At 51.5% G+C, this 15,558-nt stretch overlaps 1 protein-coding gene across 1 annotated transcript in view; it reads right to left on the reverse strand.

The window, feature by feature from the left end:
- Positions 1-15,558, reverse strand: part of HPSE2 (heparanase 2 (inactive)) — a 111,209-nt gene that overhangs the window by 14,579 nt on the left and 81,072 nt on the right. Inside the window, exons 6-8 of the mRNA XM_065638678.1 lie at positions 11,996-12,043; positions 3,247-3,340; positions 769-875 (exon numbers count right to left, since the gene is read on the reverse strand). Coding sequence (XP_065494750.1) covers positions 769-875; positions 3,247-3,340; positions 11,996-12,043 — 249 coding nt within the window. The remainder of the gene's footprint in view (positions 1-768; positions 876-3,246; positions 3,341-11,995; positions 12,044-15,558) is intronic.

Genomic DNA, 15,558 nt, shown 5'->3' on the forward strand with positions numbered 1-15,558 from the left:
CGTTGCAGCAGCCTGTCTTCTCACCACTCCCCCGGCAAAGACTTCAACCCTCATGGCCTGCCACAGCCCAGATATCTCAGGGATGTCCTGTCCCTGCCCGCAAAGCCCAGATAATCTTCCTCCATCTTGCATGATCACAACCAGCTCTGAAGATGTGAACTGGTGCCCTGCAGCAGGATGCCCATGCTGCTGGGCTGTGCCTGTAGACAAGCCCCAGGAGCCAGGAATGGTTGTAGCTTCAAAGGAGAGAAAATGGCTTCCAGAGCAGAGTCCTGCTGAGTGCTTTCCTGGGCAGGTGCCCTGGGAGTGAATGCACACAAGGACACGTGGTTGCGGCTTGAACCAAAAACACAGACTGGGAGGAGGCCTGGGCAATCCTGAGCTGCCAAGCGAGGCAAGTCTGTTGGGATGCCAGCCCTGTGTCCTGGATCTGGCATGCCTGGATCACACCTCCCCTTCCACACCCATGCCCTGTGGGCACACCACGGGTATCTGTGTGGGGTCCCAAGCAGTCTCCTCTTTGCTCTGCTTCTCTGGGTATGCCAGGGACTGGGTCACCTACAGGAAAGCAGAGCTGAGCAGGGGTAATAGGGATGCTAAGGAGAAAATAATGGTGCCCAGGCTGCTGGGGGAGTGCCAAAGGGGAGTACAGGTGGGGTGTCTGGGCACAGAGCTGGCTCTCCTGGCTGCAGCAGCTTTGCAGCACCCCAGCCCACAGAGCCCATGGGGGTGGCAGTGCCCTGGCACCCGTGAGCCAGCGTAACTCACAGGAACCCAGCTGCATAGGAATTGGAGAGGTTGTTCATGCCTCCGGCTGAGGTCGCACCAACGCCTTCCAGCCAGATCTTCTTTCCTGGCGTGTATGTGTTCACTACCTGCACGGGACACAAAAGCAACAAAAATTACTCTCATGAACCTGCGATTTGAAGCCTGTGCTACGCTCCGGGAAGGCTTACGGAGACCTTTTGGTGACACCACTGCTGGACAGTCAGTGCCTGTGTGGCCCTGGCACGGTCACTAGATGACCTCACCACATCTGAGTGGTGGGAGACTGGTCCTCACTCTCTCCTGCTGCTGCCATATTTCCCCATGCAAGGTGGCCACCAGCCACAGGGATCACCCCAGCCCTGATGACTCTGCAGTGCGGCAGCCCTGGGACATGTATTGGAGCTGCCTGGAGGAATGGCACGCACCTGAGAAGAAAACAGTGGATGCCCGTGGCCACAGGCAGAGCCATTCCCATGGCTAAGCAGGGGCTGCTTTGATGGCCAAGGGGTCCCTGGCACGGGTGGGACACGCAGGTCCGAGTATGCTTGTCCACTCCGTACAAGGCTCCAGCCAGCAGCGCAGACACCTGTGATATGCCAGGTGGGATGGGAAGGCTTGGGTGACTGGAGATGCCCTCTCCCAGCACAAGCAACCTCTGGCACTGTGCAACGCCCCGTCCTCTCTCTTGCAATCCCACTTCTCCAGACCGGGTGATGAGCTTCTGTGACCAGATGTCTGCAAACCCAGCAGCCCGAGGAGCACTCTGCACAGCCTGATGGATCCTGCCCCATTAGTGAGGAACACTGGAATGTGCTGGATGGACTGGGATCCCTCAAAGATGTTAAATACGCCAGCTCTGGGCTGCCTCCCACTCACAGCCTGTGAGAGTTGACATCCCTGACTGAAGCCCCAGAGGTGTTGGCATCCTGCCTGTAATTATCTAAGCCCGCCACCTTCCCCGGTCAGAGAGGAAGCAATAAAACAGGGAAGTGGACAAGCCCAGCTGCTCTAATCAGCCCCGGCAGGATGCAAGGACTCAAAGCCAAGCTGGAGGCTATTAGCACCCAGTGCTGTGCTTTTGCTCAGCCACACTGGCATTCCCAGGAGAGCCCTTCCACAGCCCTGCCCCACGCAAACCAAATCCTGCCCTGTCGGTGCAAGGGTTCCCCCAGCCCACACTGAGGGCATTTCCTTGCTGCCTCTGCTCCAGGGATGGATGGGGTTCTGCTCCCTTCCCAGCAGGTTCTTGACCTGCAGCAGAGGTGGGATATGTGCCATTGCTTTTGGTAGGGTGCTGTACCCCCTATGGGAGCAGGGTCGGATGATGCTTCTTGCCTGAACCCCCACGCTGATCCCACCAGCCGCCCTGCCATGCCTCCCCACAGCAGGAGGATCATCCACGTGCATGGATGATTCCCAGCTTGTGCCAGAGGACTCAGCAAGCAGCTCCGCTCCTCCAGTTTTGCTGTGCCGACCCTCGCATCCCCTTTCCTGGGGCCTCTTTGAGTTGTTTACTCGTCCTACGATTTCTCCCTTAAGGAATTAAAACAGTAAGACATTGTGGTGACTGGTGTGGTATGAAAACCGAGACAAGGCAGATGGACTGACATCTCTAGTCCCTAAAGCCTTACCCGCTTACTAGGTGTTCCTTACTTCTTCCGGGACTGACAGCTGAGCAGGCCAGTCACAGCCCTGGCCCCCACATCAGCTGGAGCAAGGGGACTCTGCGAAGCCCCCATCCCCTGTCCGGCTGCTAGAGGTGAGCTGGGTCCCCCGACCCGTGGGGAGAGGAGTGCTGGCTGCAGGCTGCACTGGCCAGGCAGAGCCATGGGCTCTGACACAGCACGCCAGCAACAGCTGGGTTTTATAACACAGTCAAAACATGATCATCGGGGAAAAAATAGTTGTTCATAATGATCAAGATTCTCCGCTAGTGAAAAATGCAACTGTCACAACTTTGTGAGCAACGTTTTTAGGCACTGTCAGTGAGTGAGACAAGATATTGCAGTAGGACACCCCTCCTGAGCAGGCATGTCACCAGCCCTGCTCTGGCTGGTTTGGTACCTCTTGGTTGCTCCCTCTTCTCCTCATCCTCAGGAGCAAGTTTCAGAAAACACCCAGGTTATGTGCTCCTACCTTCAGGAAAGGACAGGTGGGAGACTCGAGCCAATCAGCTGCTTCAGAAAGGCTTTGCGTGGCAGTGTCTGCCCCCATCCCCTGCATCCAGCCCACATCCCATCACACCTGCACAGCCCACACCATGCTGCAGCCCACGGCAGCTTCCCTCCCAACCCACCACGCATCTCACTCCAGGGCCAGGCATTGTGCTGCCTGGTCTGTCCTCCCAGCCCCTGCGTGAGGGCTGGCTGCATTTAGGCTGGCAGCATTGCCGCCCGCAGCTGAGGCCAGAGTCCCAGCCAGCAGCTGTGCCACAGCCAGGCACCATGGGCATGGTACCCCCTTCGCAGACTCACGCACTTTCTGGATTTTCCTGATCTGGTCAGAGAGCGTGTCTAACAGGCGCGTTTTCAGGAAGTCCGTCACTTTGGCCACTCGGCCATCAATGTAGTAACTAGAAGGAAAATAAGAAGAGAAGGATCAGACAGCTGGGATTAGCTCTGCCCTGAACCATGTTCTCCCATCCTGCTGCTGCCCCATGCCAAGAAAACTCTGCTCTGGGTGAGTCCCTGCTTGCACCCTGCCCTGCCCTGGCCTTCTGGCCATGCCTGTGTCTGGCAGGTGCCTTCAGTCTCCAAAACAGAGTGTGAGGTGGATGCACTCTGAACACTGAGCGTCCTGCACTGCAGAAACCACAGGAAGTTTTGCACTTGCTTAACTATGGCTGATGAAACACTGGGTACAGAACGCAAAAGGCTGGGAGCAAAACGCCACCCACAAAGGCTTCGCAGCACCCTTCGCACTGATCTCATGGAGACCCCATGGAAAGAGACCCTCTGACATGACGCCTGTGCCCGGGGTCCACCATCAGGGAGATATTGAGACATCTTCTGCTCACCTGGTTCAACCCGTCCATACCCATTCCCTGTCCTGGGGAAAGCCTGTTTCCAAAAGGCAGATAAACCCTGGGCCCAGTATCATTGCCACTGGAAAAATTGCTTTTACGGGATGGCAAAATAGAAGATGCACAGCTAATGGCTGAAATGAAGGTCTCCTTAGCAACAGGAGGACACTACACAGGCATCAGGGAGAAGGGTCCCAAGCAGCAAACACCATCTGAGAAACACTGGAAATTGATGCAGTAAACATGTGAGAGGGGACAGGGCAGGCTGCCCATGGGAATAACTGAATTGCTGTTTGGGTTGTGGGACACTCTCCATTGAATGCCTGGTCTGCTCCTAGCACAACCTGCATCTTCCTTGCTCATTCTCTCAGCAAAGCCCAATCCCCTACTTGAGAAATGCCATGTCCATTACCTGCAAGGGATGTCCTGCTCTCAGAGAGATCCCTCTTGCCCTGGGAATGCCAGGGAGCATTTTCCATAAAGAGGGCTGATTCCTGCTCTCCATGTGCGTGTTTATATAAAACACATCTATAGTGCTGCTAATCATTACGTGAATCATCTGTCTCTGAGTGTGGGAGGAAGGCTCTGAAATGCCTCAATACTGTCTCCTGTCTCTAGGACATACGGTGAAGCAGCCTGTCCTGGAGCACAAACACCCATGGCTGGAGGTAATCCCAACCAGCTCTTCCTGAGGAAGTGGAGCTGGCACCTCTTGCCCCATGCAAGGAGCAGTGGCAGCCCTTGCACATCTCCCAGAGGCTCCTCCCAGCCTTGCAGGGACACCAGGACATCTGCTGCAGCATGCACTGACATACCCCTGTGACGGTCGTTGGGCTTATAAAAAGGTTTTGCAAGAGAAATTTTCTGAACCTCCTCCTCCCAAATCTGCAGTGTGCATCAGCCGTTTGGCACAGTGATCCCCAGAGTGTGTCAGAGCTGTGCTGGGGTGATGAGGTTGCACAGGAATTACAGCAGCTCTGGCTGGGACTGGCTTGGCTCAACCATTGCCTCCCATCCCTCGCTGGAGCCATGTCCACTCGGTGTTCACCAGAGTTACACAGACCCTTCTGCGTCTCCGCAGACTTCAGTGCAGCCATGGGTGCTGTGATGTGTAACAGGGTGAAGGCTCGGAGTCTGAAGAAAGGTGGATTCACCTTTCCAGGGCTGGTTGCTCCATAACACGCACCTCATCCACACCAGCAGGCAGCCGTAGTGGCCATAGTGGCTGCTTCACTTGGTTGCTGAAATGCAGGAGCATCCCCAAAGGATGCTGTGGGCTAACTCAGCCTCAGCCAGAGCACCTAGCACATGCACAACATGCATGAGTGCTCACAGAGGATTTCTGCATCTCATTGCTCCAAATCACTACCCAGGTAACAGAGTAAATGCACTTGAAGCTGTGCAGGGCTTGGAGCTCTGCAGGGATGCAGTTAAGGGGGAACAAGGCAGCAGTAACTGTCCCAGAACAGAAATGCATTAAAGGCTTAACTAGCAAATGCATTAAATGACAAGAACCTCCTCTGTCAACCCTCTCTGAGGTGTACGGTCCCAGCTGTGTCCCCGGTGAAGCACAGGATCATGCCAGTCACACCCCAGCTTCATGCCAGCGTTGTGTAACCTGGGGAAGGAGGCAAGAGGCATTTCTGTATGTCCGTGGTGACGGAAAGGTGCTAAGGGCAGAGATTATCTCCAGGGGGGACTTAGGAAGTGTACAAAATTGTTCCAATCACTTATACACTATCGAATGTCCGGCTGCTGGGAGGAAAGCAGATCTGTAAGCAGCAGGCAGTGGTGGGGTTTACAGAGATTACTTTTTAAGACAAAATTACAAAGCAGTGGACTCTGGGGATGGCAGATGTTTGGATTTTAGCACAGCACTTAAGAACTGAACAGAAACTATTTTTTCAGACTGCTGTGGACTAAAAATCCCATCACCTGGGCTGAAAAGTGGCTGAAAGGCCATAAAAAGAAGGTTGTATTAACTGGGAAAAGATGTAGTTAGAGAGACCTCAGTCTGCCTATGGGCCCTCCAATGTAGCACGCTTTCTGTGGGTTGACGTGTCTTCGCCAGCTAATATGGTCCAAGAGCCCAGAATAAACCCCTCTGGGAGCCAAGGCAGGCTTGCACATCCTCATCATTGCATTCAAGCACAAGGTGTGCTCTGACCTACAGCTCTGCTGCCACGGGAGAGGAACGTGTCTCCAGGAGCAGCCCCAGAGGAGTACATCTCTGATCGATGGACCTGCCCTCCCAGTGACCGCGCGGAGGAACAGCCTGGGAAGGTGCTGCTGTGCTGGGCACAGCTGAGACCCTGCGTGGAAGAGAAACGCCCTGGGACAGTGCCATGGTCACATTTTTTTGACACCTTCATTAACAACTCAGAGAAATGAGAACTGGCAGAGGGATGAAAGGCACAAATAAAACTTCTGCAGTAGCAGGAAATCTTGTTGGTAGCAAGGAGGGGAGCTCTGGTTATTTAGGCAGAGCATGAAGACAATTATAAGCTTCTGTAAGGTGGACAAGAATCTCTTGCAGATCTGCCTGGGAAGTTTTCAGACACCAAGAGGTACTTTCAACCTCCTCAAATTGGGAAAGAGGGAAAATGGCACCAGTTGCATGATGCTTTGTGAGGAAACAAAAGGCACTGAGGTTTTTGCTGCCTTAGTACCAGGCTATTCAGGAATGGGTGAGCCATCTCCAGCTGTAGGTTTCATCACCGAGATCAGAGCACATCTTTTTGAGAACTTTAACTGTCAGTAAAGGCGGCATAGAAATCCACAAAACACAAACAACTGACAGACCTTTAAAGCAGGAGAAGCGCTTGTTAGGCGTGGATTATTCCCAGGAGCAAAGGCTGCAGCTTTGCTGATATTTACAGTGAATCAGAGCACTTTTAAAAATAAAAAAAAAAAACCAACAAAAAAACAACCCCACAACAAAACAACCCCGAACAGTCGCAACTCTCCAACCTCCAAAAGAGCCAGCAGCAGCTGCAGAGAGCTCCAGTGCTGACAAGTACGTCCCCAAGCAGCAGCGCTGTGCACAGGCAGCGGGGCCGAGCCAGCCCCGGGGGCCGCGGCATCCGCATCCTCCTCTCCCCATGGTCCGAGTGCCAAAGGAGATGAATGGACAGACCCTCCCCAGCACGGGCAGGGGTCTCTGGCAGCTGCAGCTCTGCAGAGGCAGAGGATGTAGCTCATAGACAAGCTATTTGTCTCCAGCATGGGCTGAGGTCTTCTCAGCACGCCTCATCTTCCAGTGGGCTCTGAGTATGATGCCGCAGCAGAGATGGCCCCAAAGCCCAAGAGATATCAACATGCCCACCGTGGGCACAGACCATGCCACTTCTCATAATATAGGAGAGAATAGATATGGGTGATTACATGAAGAGCTCACTCATTGTGTGCCCCAGTTTGATGCCACTATCTCTGAAGACAGACAATCTGCAGGAATCAGATAAGAAAAAGAGTGATCTAGCAAATAAATCCTAGAGGAGACATGTCTCAGACGAAGAGCCATGTACGGCCACTTTGGGTGGGGATCATTATATTATACAAAGCTGAAGCCACTTCTCCCCCTTCTATTTGCAGAGGAAAGGGCACCCCATTTCTAAAAAAATCCATTTGAATATGGCCTGGAAACATGGGATGCGATCAGTTCACTTTGCAAGGGTGGTGTGACTGTGTCACTCCAGAGGTGGCCAAACCAGAGCACGGTGCAGGGAGAGGACTCTGCCAAGGGCTGGGCAAGGGTTGGTGCCAGTGCTAGGAAATGCACCACCTCAATTCCCAGCCCCCATCCCTGACTGGAGCTGTAGCATGAGACTTGAGACACAAAGACGAGAGGTGGGAACAGTACACCAAAAAAAGCTGCTGCCAAAGGGTCTGCTGAGGCAGGGCTGAGCACAGCTGCCAGCTAGAAATGCCCTTGTTCTTGGGCAGGCTGCAAGGCCAGGATGCACGTAGCCCTCCCAGAGAAGGGCAGTGCCAGGCACCTGGGCACTTGGGTGAACCTGAGGCTACAGGTCTCTATCCTGTCACCTCTGGGACTTGTGCTGCCTTTAAATGGTTTTCTGGAAAGATCCGCAATTCACTGCATAGGACCATCAGCATCATCCCATATTTAATGAAGGCAGTGCACTGGCTCCTGGGCAGCTGGTTTCATTTACCTCCCCTTTCATTTTAAAGAGAAACCTTTGCCCCTATTATCTGACCTCTTCTTCTGTTGCAGTTAATTACATTAAAGCCCACTTCCCAAAGCTCAGGAATTTCCGGATCTACTCTGTTGCCTGCTGCTACAGGGAAAGTCTGCTAGGAATTAGGGCACCCGCCTGCTGGGGACGCCGAGCGGGGCAGATCCCTGCCGTCAGCATGACACCCCACTGCCACCACAGCTGTGAACCGAGACACCTCTGCCGACAGAGGCAGCCCTGACCCCTGAGCATCTTCCTGAGGAGAGGGCAGAGCCCCCACCTGCAGCACAGGACACAGGCAGCCCCACTGCTTCCCCTGGACAGGAGAGGTGGGATGTGACCTGCTCCTCTCAGCGAAAGACCTGCAAGCACAGGGGAGAGGCACTGCCCGCCTCCAGTCAACTAATAAATACACCGATAAAGGAGAATGACAGGGGCTTGCTCTGGCCCTGAAGGCACAGCTCACACCCGTGCCTTTCTCTGCCCCCAGACAAGGCGCCTCTGTCCATCCCACCAGTGGGAGCCACCTCCAGCCCATACCATCTCCCCTGGCCATACCCTGGCATCGTCTGGGACTGTGCTAGTGGCCAGAGCTACAGTGCTGCCTGGGACTGTGCCATCCATCAGGTGGTGCAGGGGATGGCAAGCCAGTGGACAAAGCCATGCCCTGGCCAGGTTTATTTACAAGCAGAGATGGGCCAAAGATTGTTTCATGTAACCCCTTCCTCCAGGCACTACCTCAGAAGACACCGCACTCTGGGCACTTGCGGCAGGCTCATCTGAGTCCAAATATACACCCTTGGTATATACATCAGTGTTTGTAGGCCTGTTGGGCAACCCTCTCCCAGCACCTTTGGGAAATTTGTCCACTGATACAGCTACTGCCTCGTGAGCATCTCTGCCTGCGCTCTCGTTGTGTATAAGCCAGAAGAGATGTCACCCAAACCAAATCCAGCAAAAGCATTTTAAGCAGCATCTCCCACAAGCCCATGTGCCCAGCATCTCTGGTTTGCCACATAGAGCGGGTGAATTTCCATCGTGGAAGATAATGTTGCATTCTCCAAGGAGCCAAAAGGTTAGATGTTCACTGGCTTTGAAGATGCAAACATTTACTTTTCCTGTAATTAACAGGGATTTGTGCTTCAGAGACAGCATTGCTTATGGATTTGCCCATTAAATATGCAAAACTTGGAGTTTTGCAACAATACTTCAGATGGAAAAACAACTGTACAGACTGAGAGAGCACGCCTGAGGTTGGGACCAGGCATGGCAGCGGGTTTAACAGGGCAATGAATCCTCACTATGTACAAGGATGCCAGCACCAAGCAAAGAGATGGCTGTGGGGAGATTTCTGAGCAGTGGAAACCCACATCCAAAGACTGAGTGGGCCCACAATAAACGGAGCATTTACTCATAATCAAACATAACAAACAAATTATCAGGGAAATACCAAAACTCTTGGAGCCACTGTCAGTCCCATGTGCCACACCCTCCTTTAGTGGAAATTCCCCAAGCGTTTTGAAGCCATTCACACATCCCTCTCCAGCAACACATTACTTCTGAAGAGGGAGGCACACATGCTGAGTTACATATGTAAGTGAAACCATACTCAGAAAGGCTGGCGAGACTACTTATTTCCACCCAGTGTCACTTTTCTGTCAGATACATTTCAGATATATTCTGTTTTCACACAGAGAATAGGGATCCCTGCAATGTATTCCCTCTCAATTCCCTTTCTGGATCAAACACAGCCTTTTCAAAGGAATAACAGATTTGACAAATTTATAACCAATATCCCAGGAGAACGTTAGGGTTTGGAACAGAAAAGTTCATACTTGAAGTTAGACAGCAGTTTAGTTTCCTGCTAATAATTTTCTTCTTGGATACAAAGGAACGTGTTTTGTCTTGTTTTGCTGTTTGGAGCAGAGGGATGAGACACTGTTTTGACATTTATTCATAAACAGTACAGAAGCCCTGCTCAGAGTTGTGGCCATTGCCAGTCCTTGCAAATGCACACGACTGCAATCTCCAGAGCTGCAAACCTGGGCTGGGGGAGAAGCAGCTCCTGCACTGCAGTGGCAATGGGTCAGCGAGCAGCATCTCGGCTCTGCTGACCCTGGCAGGGACCTGCACCAGCCCCCCTGCTCACGGGTTGCTGTTTCAGTGCAGCCTCTCAGCACCAGAGCTGCCCAGCACTTTGCATCGATCCTATAAGAAGAGGTTTCAAAGCAGCCATGTGGGCAAATTCCCTGCACACCAGGATGAAACTCCACATCTGAAGCCTGGAAGTTTTTTCCTTCAGCTCCTCCAAGGGCTTGGCCCAGTGATCAAGCCCCATTTTGCAGAAAGCGAATTCCTGGACTAAGTAAATGTGATCAGCACATCGTGTAATCATGAAAAGCAAATTCCCAGCTGAGACATAGATCATCATTGCACAGCATGAGCCTGTAAGTAACACAAATCCTGCTCCAAATGCTCTGCTACCCCACTGTCCCCATTGCACCAAGCTGCTGCTGCCCAGCAGGGAAGCGCCAGGAGCCGAACAAGCAATGCTGCAGCACAGCAAGGCAAGCCAAGCTCCCCGAGGAACAGGACTTGCTGGATGCTGGTGCTATAAACCACTCTGAGATGCCAACAGTTGCTTCTGTAGGAGGCTCCAAGGTTAACACACCAACACAGAGACCCAGGACACACTTGCAGGAAAACCTCATGTATTGAAATCCACTAAGCTCTTTTTAAGAGCAGGTCTCAAGGTGGGCTTTACAACATATAGGCTTTACAAACCATGCTGCTACACTTCAGCAAAGCAACCTGAGCACCACATGAAGGGTCTTTGCAGAGGACCAGTTTGGGGAAAAAGCCCTTGTGGGCAGCCCACACAAGCCCAGCTCAGACCTGAGACCCTGGTTGCCATGCTCAAGGCCAGTGCCCCACGTGGGAAGTATAACCCAGCATCAGGGCAAATCCACTTTTTTCTGGGGACAGCGGCGTCTTACCATGGGTTTTGTTCCAGTGAATGCCTGTCTCTGAAATGTGTCCTTTCTGTGACAGGAGAGAGTCCTCTGTGTCCCACAAACCCTTTTTCTATCAATTCTGGCAGCCACTGCTGTGCTTGCACACTGCCTCACCCTTGCACTGGCATTTGCACTCCCAGTGCAGGGGGTCACAGCCTGCTGGGAAATCTACCTCTGGCCACAGCATGCAAACTGGGGCAGCTGGCAATAAGTGGAAGAAAAAGATGTTTGTGGATTTTCCCCCAAATAAGAAAACCTTTCCCTCCACTTGGTGTTTGTCATGCTCAGTGCTACAGCTCAGAGCTTGCCTTGCCTCTCTGGAGCTGCAGCACATGTTCATGTGTAGGAACCAGGGGAAATCAGGTATCAGCATCTCTCTGGTAGATGCACTTGGGCCTGGATCTTGGACGTTCACCTTCTTTCCATCTACACCTGCTTACGGGGCCTGATCTGCAGTGCAGGACAGCGGCATGTCTATGGACATCCAAGACCCTTACAAAACCGAGTAGGGAACAGGGCTTTACACATTCACCACTGGACTATGCTGCCTCTCCCTCCTCTGGGCCAAACCTGCTCAGCTTCAGGCCAGTGGCTGCAAGAGACATCAATGGGATGAAAGGAAAAGTGCTTTCAGATAGTCTCACACATCTGTCACAAGCAGCTTTTGCTCCCCTGTTGTCCTCACCCCAGATGCCGGTGGGGACCCAGCGGTCCAGCGCAGGTTTTGTTTCCAGCAATCAGATAGGCCAGGCATGCAGGCAGGGGTTTTTTTAGCCTGTGTCTCATCTGCAGCGATAAAGGTTAATACATCCCCTCCTGTATTTGTTCGGGAGGCTCCAGAGGGAGGGACAGAGCCTCTTTCGCCTGTTCAAATGCAGCAGGAGGGCAGAGGAGGTGTCTGCCCCCTTTTGCACCCAGACAGCGCATCAGCTCTGCTCCCAGCGATGTCTGATCACTGCAATTAGTGTTGGAAAGTAGAAGGAACGGTGAATACCTACTGTTGCCAGGTAACAGCATCCACCGTGCTGCCAGCCACCTTCATGAACCTATTAGGAAACAGAGGAAGAAACCATATAAGCCCAATGTTGCCACAGGGGAAGTCCTAAAACAATCAATGCCTATCCTACATCACAGGATACCAAAAGTAGTCACCACACTCATAGACCTTTCTTAATGAAACCTTTGCATCCTTAAATGGAAATAATAAATTATACTTAATCAAATGCTTGTAGCAAGCATAGCTGAGAATAATGGAGCGAAATCCAACTCGCAGCAGAGGGTCTAAGCTTTGGGCAGGTAGGAAGAGCTCTCTGGACACAACAGCATTTCAGGAACAAGATCTCAGGGTATGCACTTAGTTCTAAGACTGCAACAACCCTCAGTAGCGATTAAAGAAAAAGTTTTAAATGCTCATCTTAATAGGAGACACTTCTTTGCCCAACATGTATTTAAGTTGAGAAACTCCTTCCCTTGACTGAGGCAAGGACTGGGAAAATGGAGGAAAATGGATGAAAATGGAAGAAAAAGCCAGCAAAGCTATTAGATGCAAAGATGCCACCTCAGGAAGCCACTGAGCATTGGAGGATAGGAGGAAAGGCTGGACAAATATTGCTATATGTTTCCCCTTTTCTGATGCTCTTTCTTTGGCACTGGCTGTTAGCAAACTGGTGGGATTTCTATGTGGCTGCACATTTAGTCTGTCCCGTTCCTATTACCAAACACAGCACTTCCATGCACAAAGTTACAGGGTTATACGTATGTATTCATCTCCTGATGGCTTATGACCCAACTATTTTGAAGACAATGCACCTCTTCTAGACAGCTCCTTTTTGAGTCAGACCTGAGGCTACACAGGTGTACCTGCTTATGCTGCTGATGCCAAAACCAAAGCGATTCCTAATCCTGGGGACTGTATGTGACCACTGCAGCAGCAGCATCTGGCACAGGCTTGCTGCCATCCATGATAGTCACTTCCTGGCTCCCTGGTCCAGCATCCAAACCACACCTTGGAAAACTGCGGCTTCCAGGAGGATGCCCAAGCAGTTACTCTGTTCTTACGCTTAGGAGCAGAGATGTGAAAACACACCAAGGCACATACTGACTGGACAAGCATGCTTTTCTGTTCAGCGGTGTAACATGTGCTGCGCAGCTGATTCATTTTGGAAGTTACAATGTATGCACATGACAGGAGACATTGACTTGAGCCAGTGAACATGTTGAGAAAGAAACTGATGCTGTATTGTCTCGGTCTGCTCTTTGGTGCATGGAGATCCTGGAAACACAACAGGAATCACACAGCTGTCCTGACTCCACCAGGACACAGGGATGCATGGCACTGGGTCCTGCCACCCCATCTCCTCCAGGACAGCCCTGTGACCAACGGTGGGGAAGGAAAGGGAAGGTTTGTGATGAGAGATGAGACCTTCTATCAGGCTTGCTGTCATGGCAGAGCAGAACAGCAAGCTTTCCAGCACACGAGCCTCTAATCAAGTCTGAAACAAGAGCAGCAAGCTTCAGGCTAAACATAGCTCGGAAACAATCATGCTGACTTCAAATTAATGACGATGGTCAATTATAGATTGGGACAAAAGGGCAGCTGGACCCTCTGAAGCATAAAAAGACACTGGCAAAGGCAGCGGTAATAAATCCCTGTGGACAGAGAGGGAAGAGATACAATTAGAAAGGGAAAAACAATAACATGCTGTAAAACCCTGTGGCACTGATGCATCCCCAATTCTGCTGCCTGGCAGTGCTGTGAGCTTCAGTTCCCAGGCTCGCCTTTCAGAAATGCTCTTACATCTCTCCTGAGGGTCAGGCCCAGGAGGCCAGTACCAGGGCAGTGGTTTGGGGATGGTTCCTCCCCAGCTGAACAGGGCAAGCAGACCAGCTGTGCTGCAGCCAGAGAGAGAGGTGTGAGCTCCCTGCAACTGTCATGGGTCATCTGGCAAAAAAGGGATTTTGCAAACATTGTTCTGCAAAACTAAGTGTGCAGAAATATGCCCAAAGCATCCAAAAAACTGACTCCCAGGTTTTAAATGCTCAGTACAGGGACTGCTGCCTAAAATGTAATGCATGAAGTGTACAAGAGTGAAGTAATGAACTCTAAACTGAAATTATGAACACAATCTATATTGGGTTTGAAGATCAATATATTGCAATTGGTTTTGAAGATTAACCCAGCTTGCTTTCTAACCTCAAATGCTTTATATTCTGGCTGCAAAATAAACCATCATAGACTTTAATAAATCAGCTCTTCAGGCTCAGCTCGTCACAGTCCACTTGTAGACCAAAACCATGAGCAGACTGAGCTCGGAGGAAGAAGCTCTCTGGTTTTCCTCACCACGTCCACTGTGCCGACAGCCCTGCTGCAAACACACCCACTACAGTGGACTTTGAGCAGGGCTGAAAAGCGAAGCAAACCCTCAGTATAACCTCCAGCATCCCTGAGGCAGCATAAGCAGAACATCCATCTGTTCCATCTCCCATGTCTCTAGGAAACTAATTGACCTGTTGTTAAAAAGCTCCTGAGAAAATGCTGTGCCAGGACACAGGCATCACTCAGGCAGTGCAGCACAGACCCTAAGCAGGACAGAAAAGGCCCTGGCTTGCTTAGTGCTCCTCTTCTGTCTCCATAAGAGTGAAATAAATTGGTTGGTTCTGGTCATTTTCAAATTTTACCATAAAAGATGTATATCTAGCTATCTAGCCCAAATTTTGCTTTCCATGCTTACTCTTTTTTTTTTTTTAAAAAAAAATTGAGATTTTTGCAGGATGAAGTTCAAAAGTTCCTGATAAAACTTTAACTCCTGATTGACGGTAGAGTTGTGCCTGGAGCACCTCAGATGACTTTGGAAATGGTCTCTACCCTCCAAAGGGGACCTAGGGCAGCTCAACAGCCAACAAGTGGTACTGCACAAGCAAGAGATGAAAGCCCAGGGCGGGTGGAGATGCAGTGATGCACAAGTATCTGAATATTCTTGGTTTAGGAATACAGATGTTACTAATCCCTTTATTCCTGTAGCACCTGTGCTGCTCAGACCACAGACTTTGAGGCCAGTGAATATCCATACGGTCCAAATGACCAGTGCTGGCACATTTTTGTCTGGGATTTCCTGGACTGTGCAACGTCCACGTGTGCAGCGCGGCACAGGCAGAGCAAACCAGACGCATCCGGGAAGGCTCGGATCCCCGCACATGTGCTGCACAGATGGGCTGGGCCGGCACAATAAATCTGCCATTTTCCTACGCATTGGCCTTTCTCTGTGAAGACCAATTGACTGTGCAGCGCATGTGTAGTAAATGCCCTCCCAGGAGCAGTGGGACAAGCTGAGCCTGCTCTGTGCAGGCAATGTGGGCAACTACTGCAGCCATGCCCCATCATTCAGATGGGTGGCAGCCTCAGCACGTGCCTGTGTGGTACCCCTGCCTGGGCTTCCACATTTTGGAAACCATGGCAAATGTGGAAGTCCTCAAAATCTGCTCAGGCAGCACCTCTAGGTGGGAAAACAGCACATGTCAAAGGCTTGTGGAGGAACAGGGGCCTCAGGCAGGGAGTTTGTGA

The sequence above is a fragment of the Caloenas nicobarica genome, chromosome 7 (genome assembly GCF_036013445.1).
Source record: "Caloenas nicobarica isolate bCalNic1 chromosome 7, bCalNic1.hap1, whole genome shotgun sequence".
Taxonomy (NCBI): domain Eukaryota; kingdom Metazoa; phylum Chordata; class Aves; order Columbiformes; family Columbidae; genus Caloenas; species Caloenas nicobarica.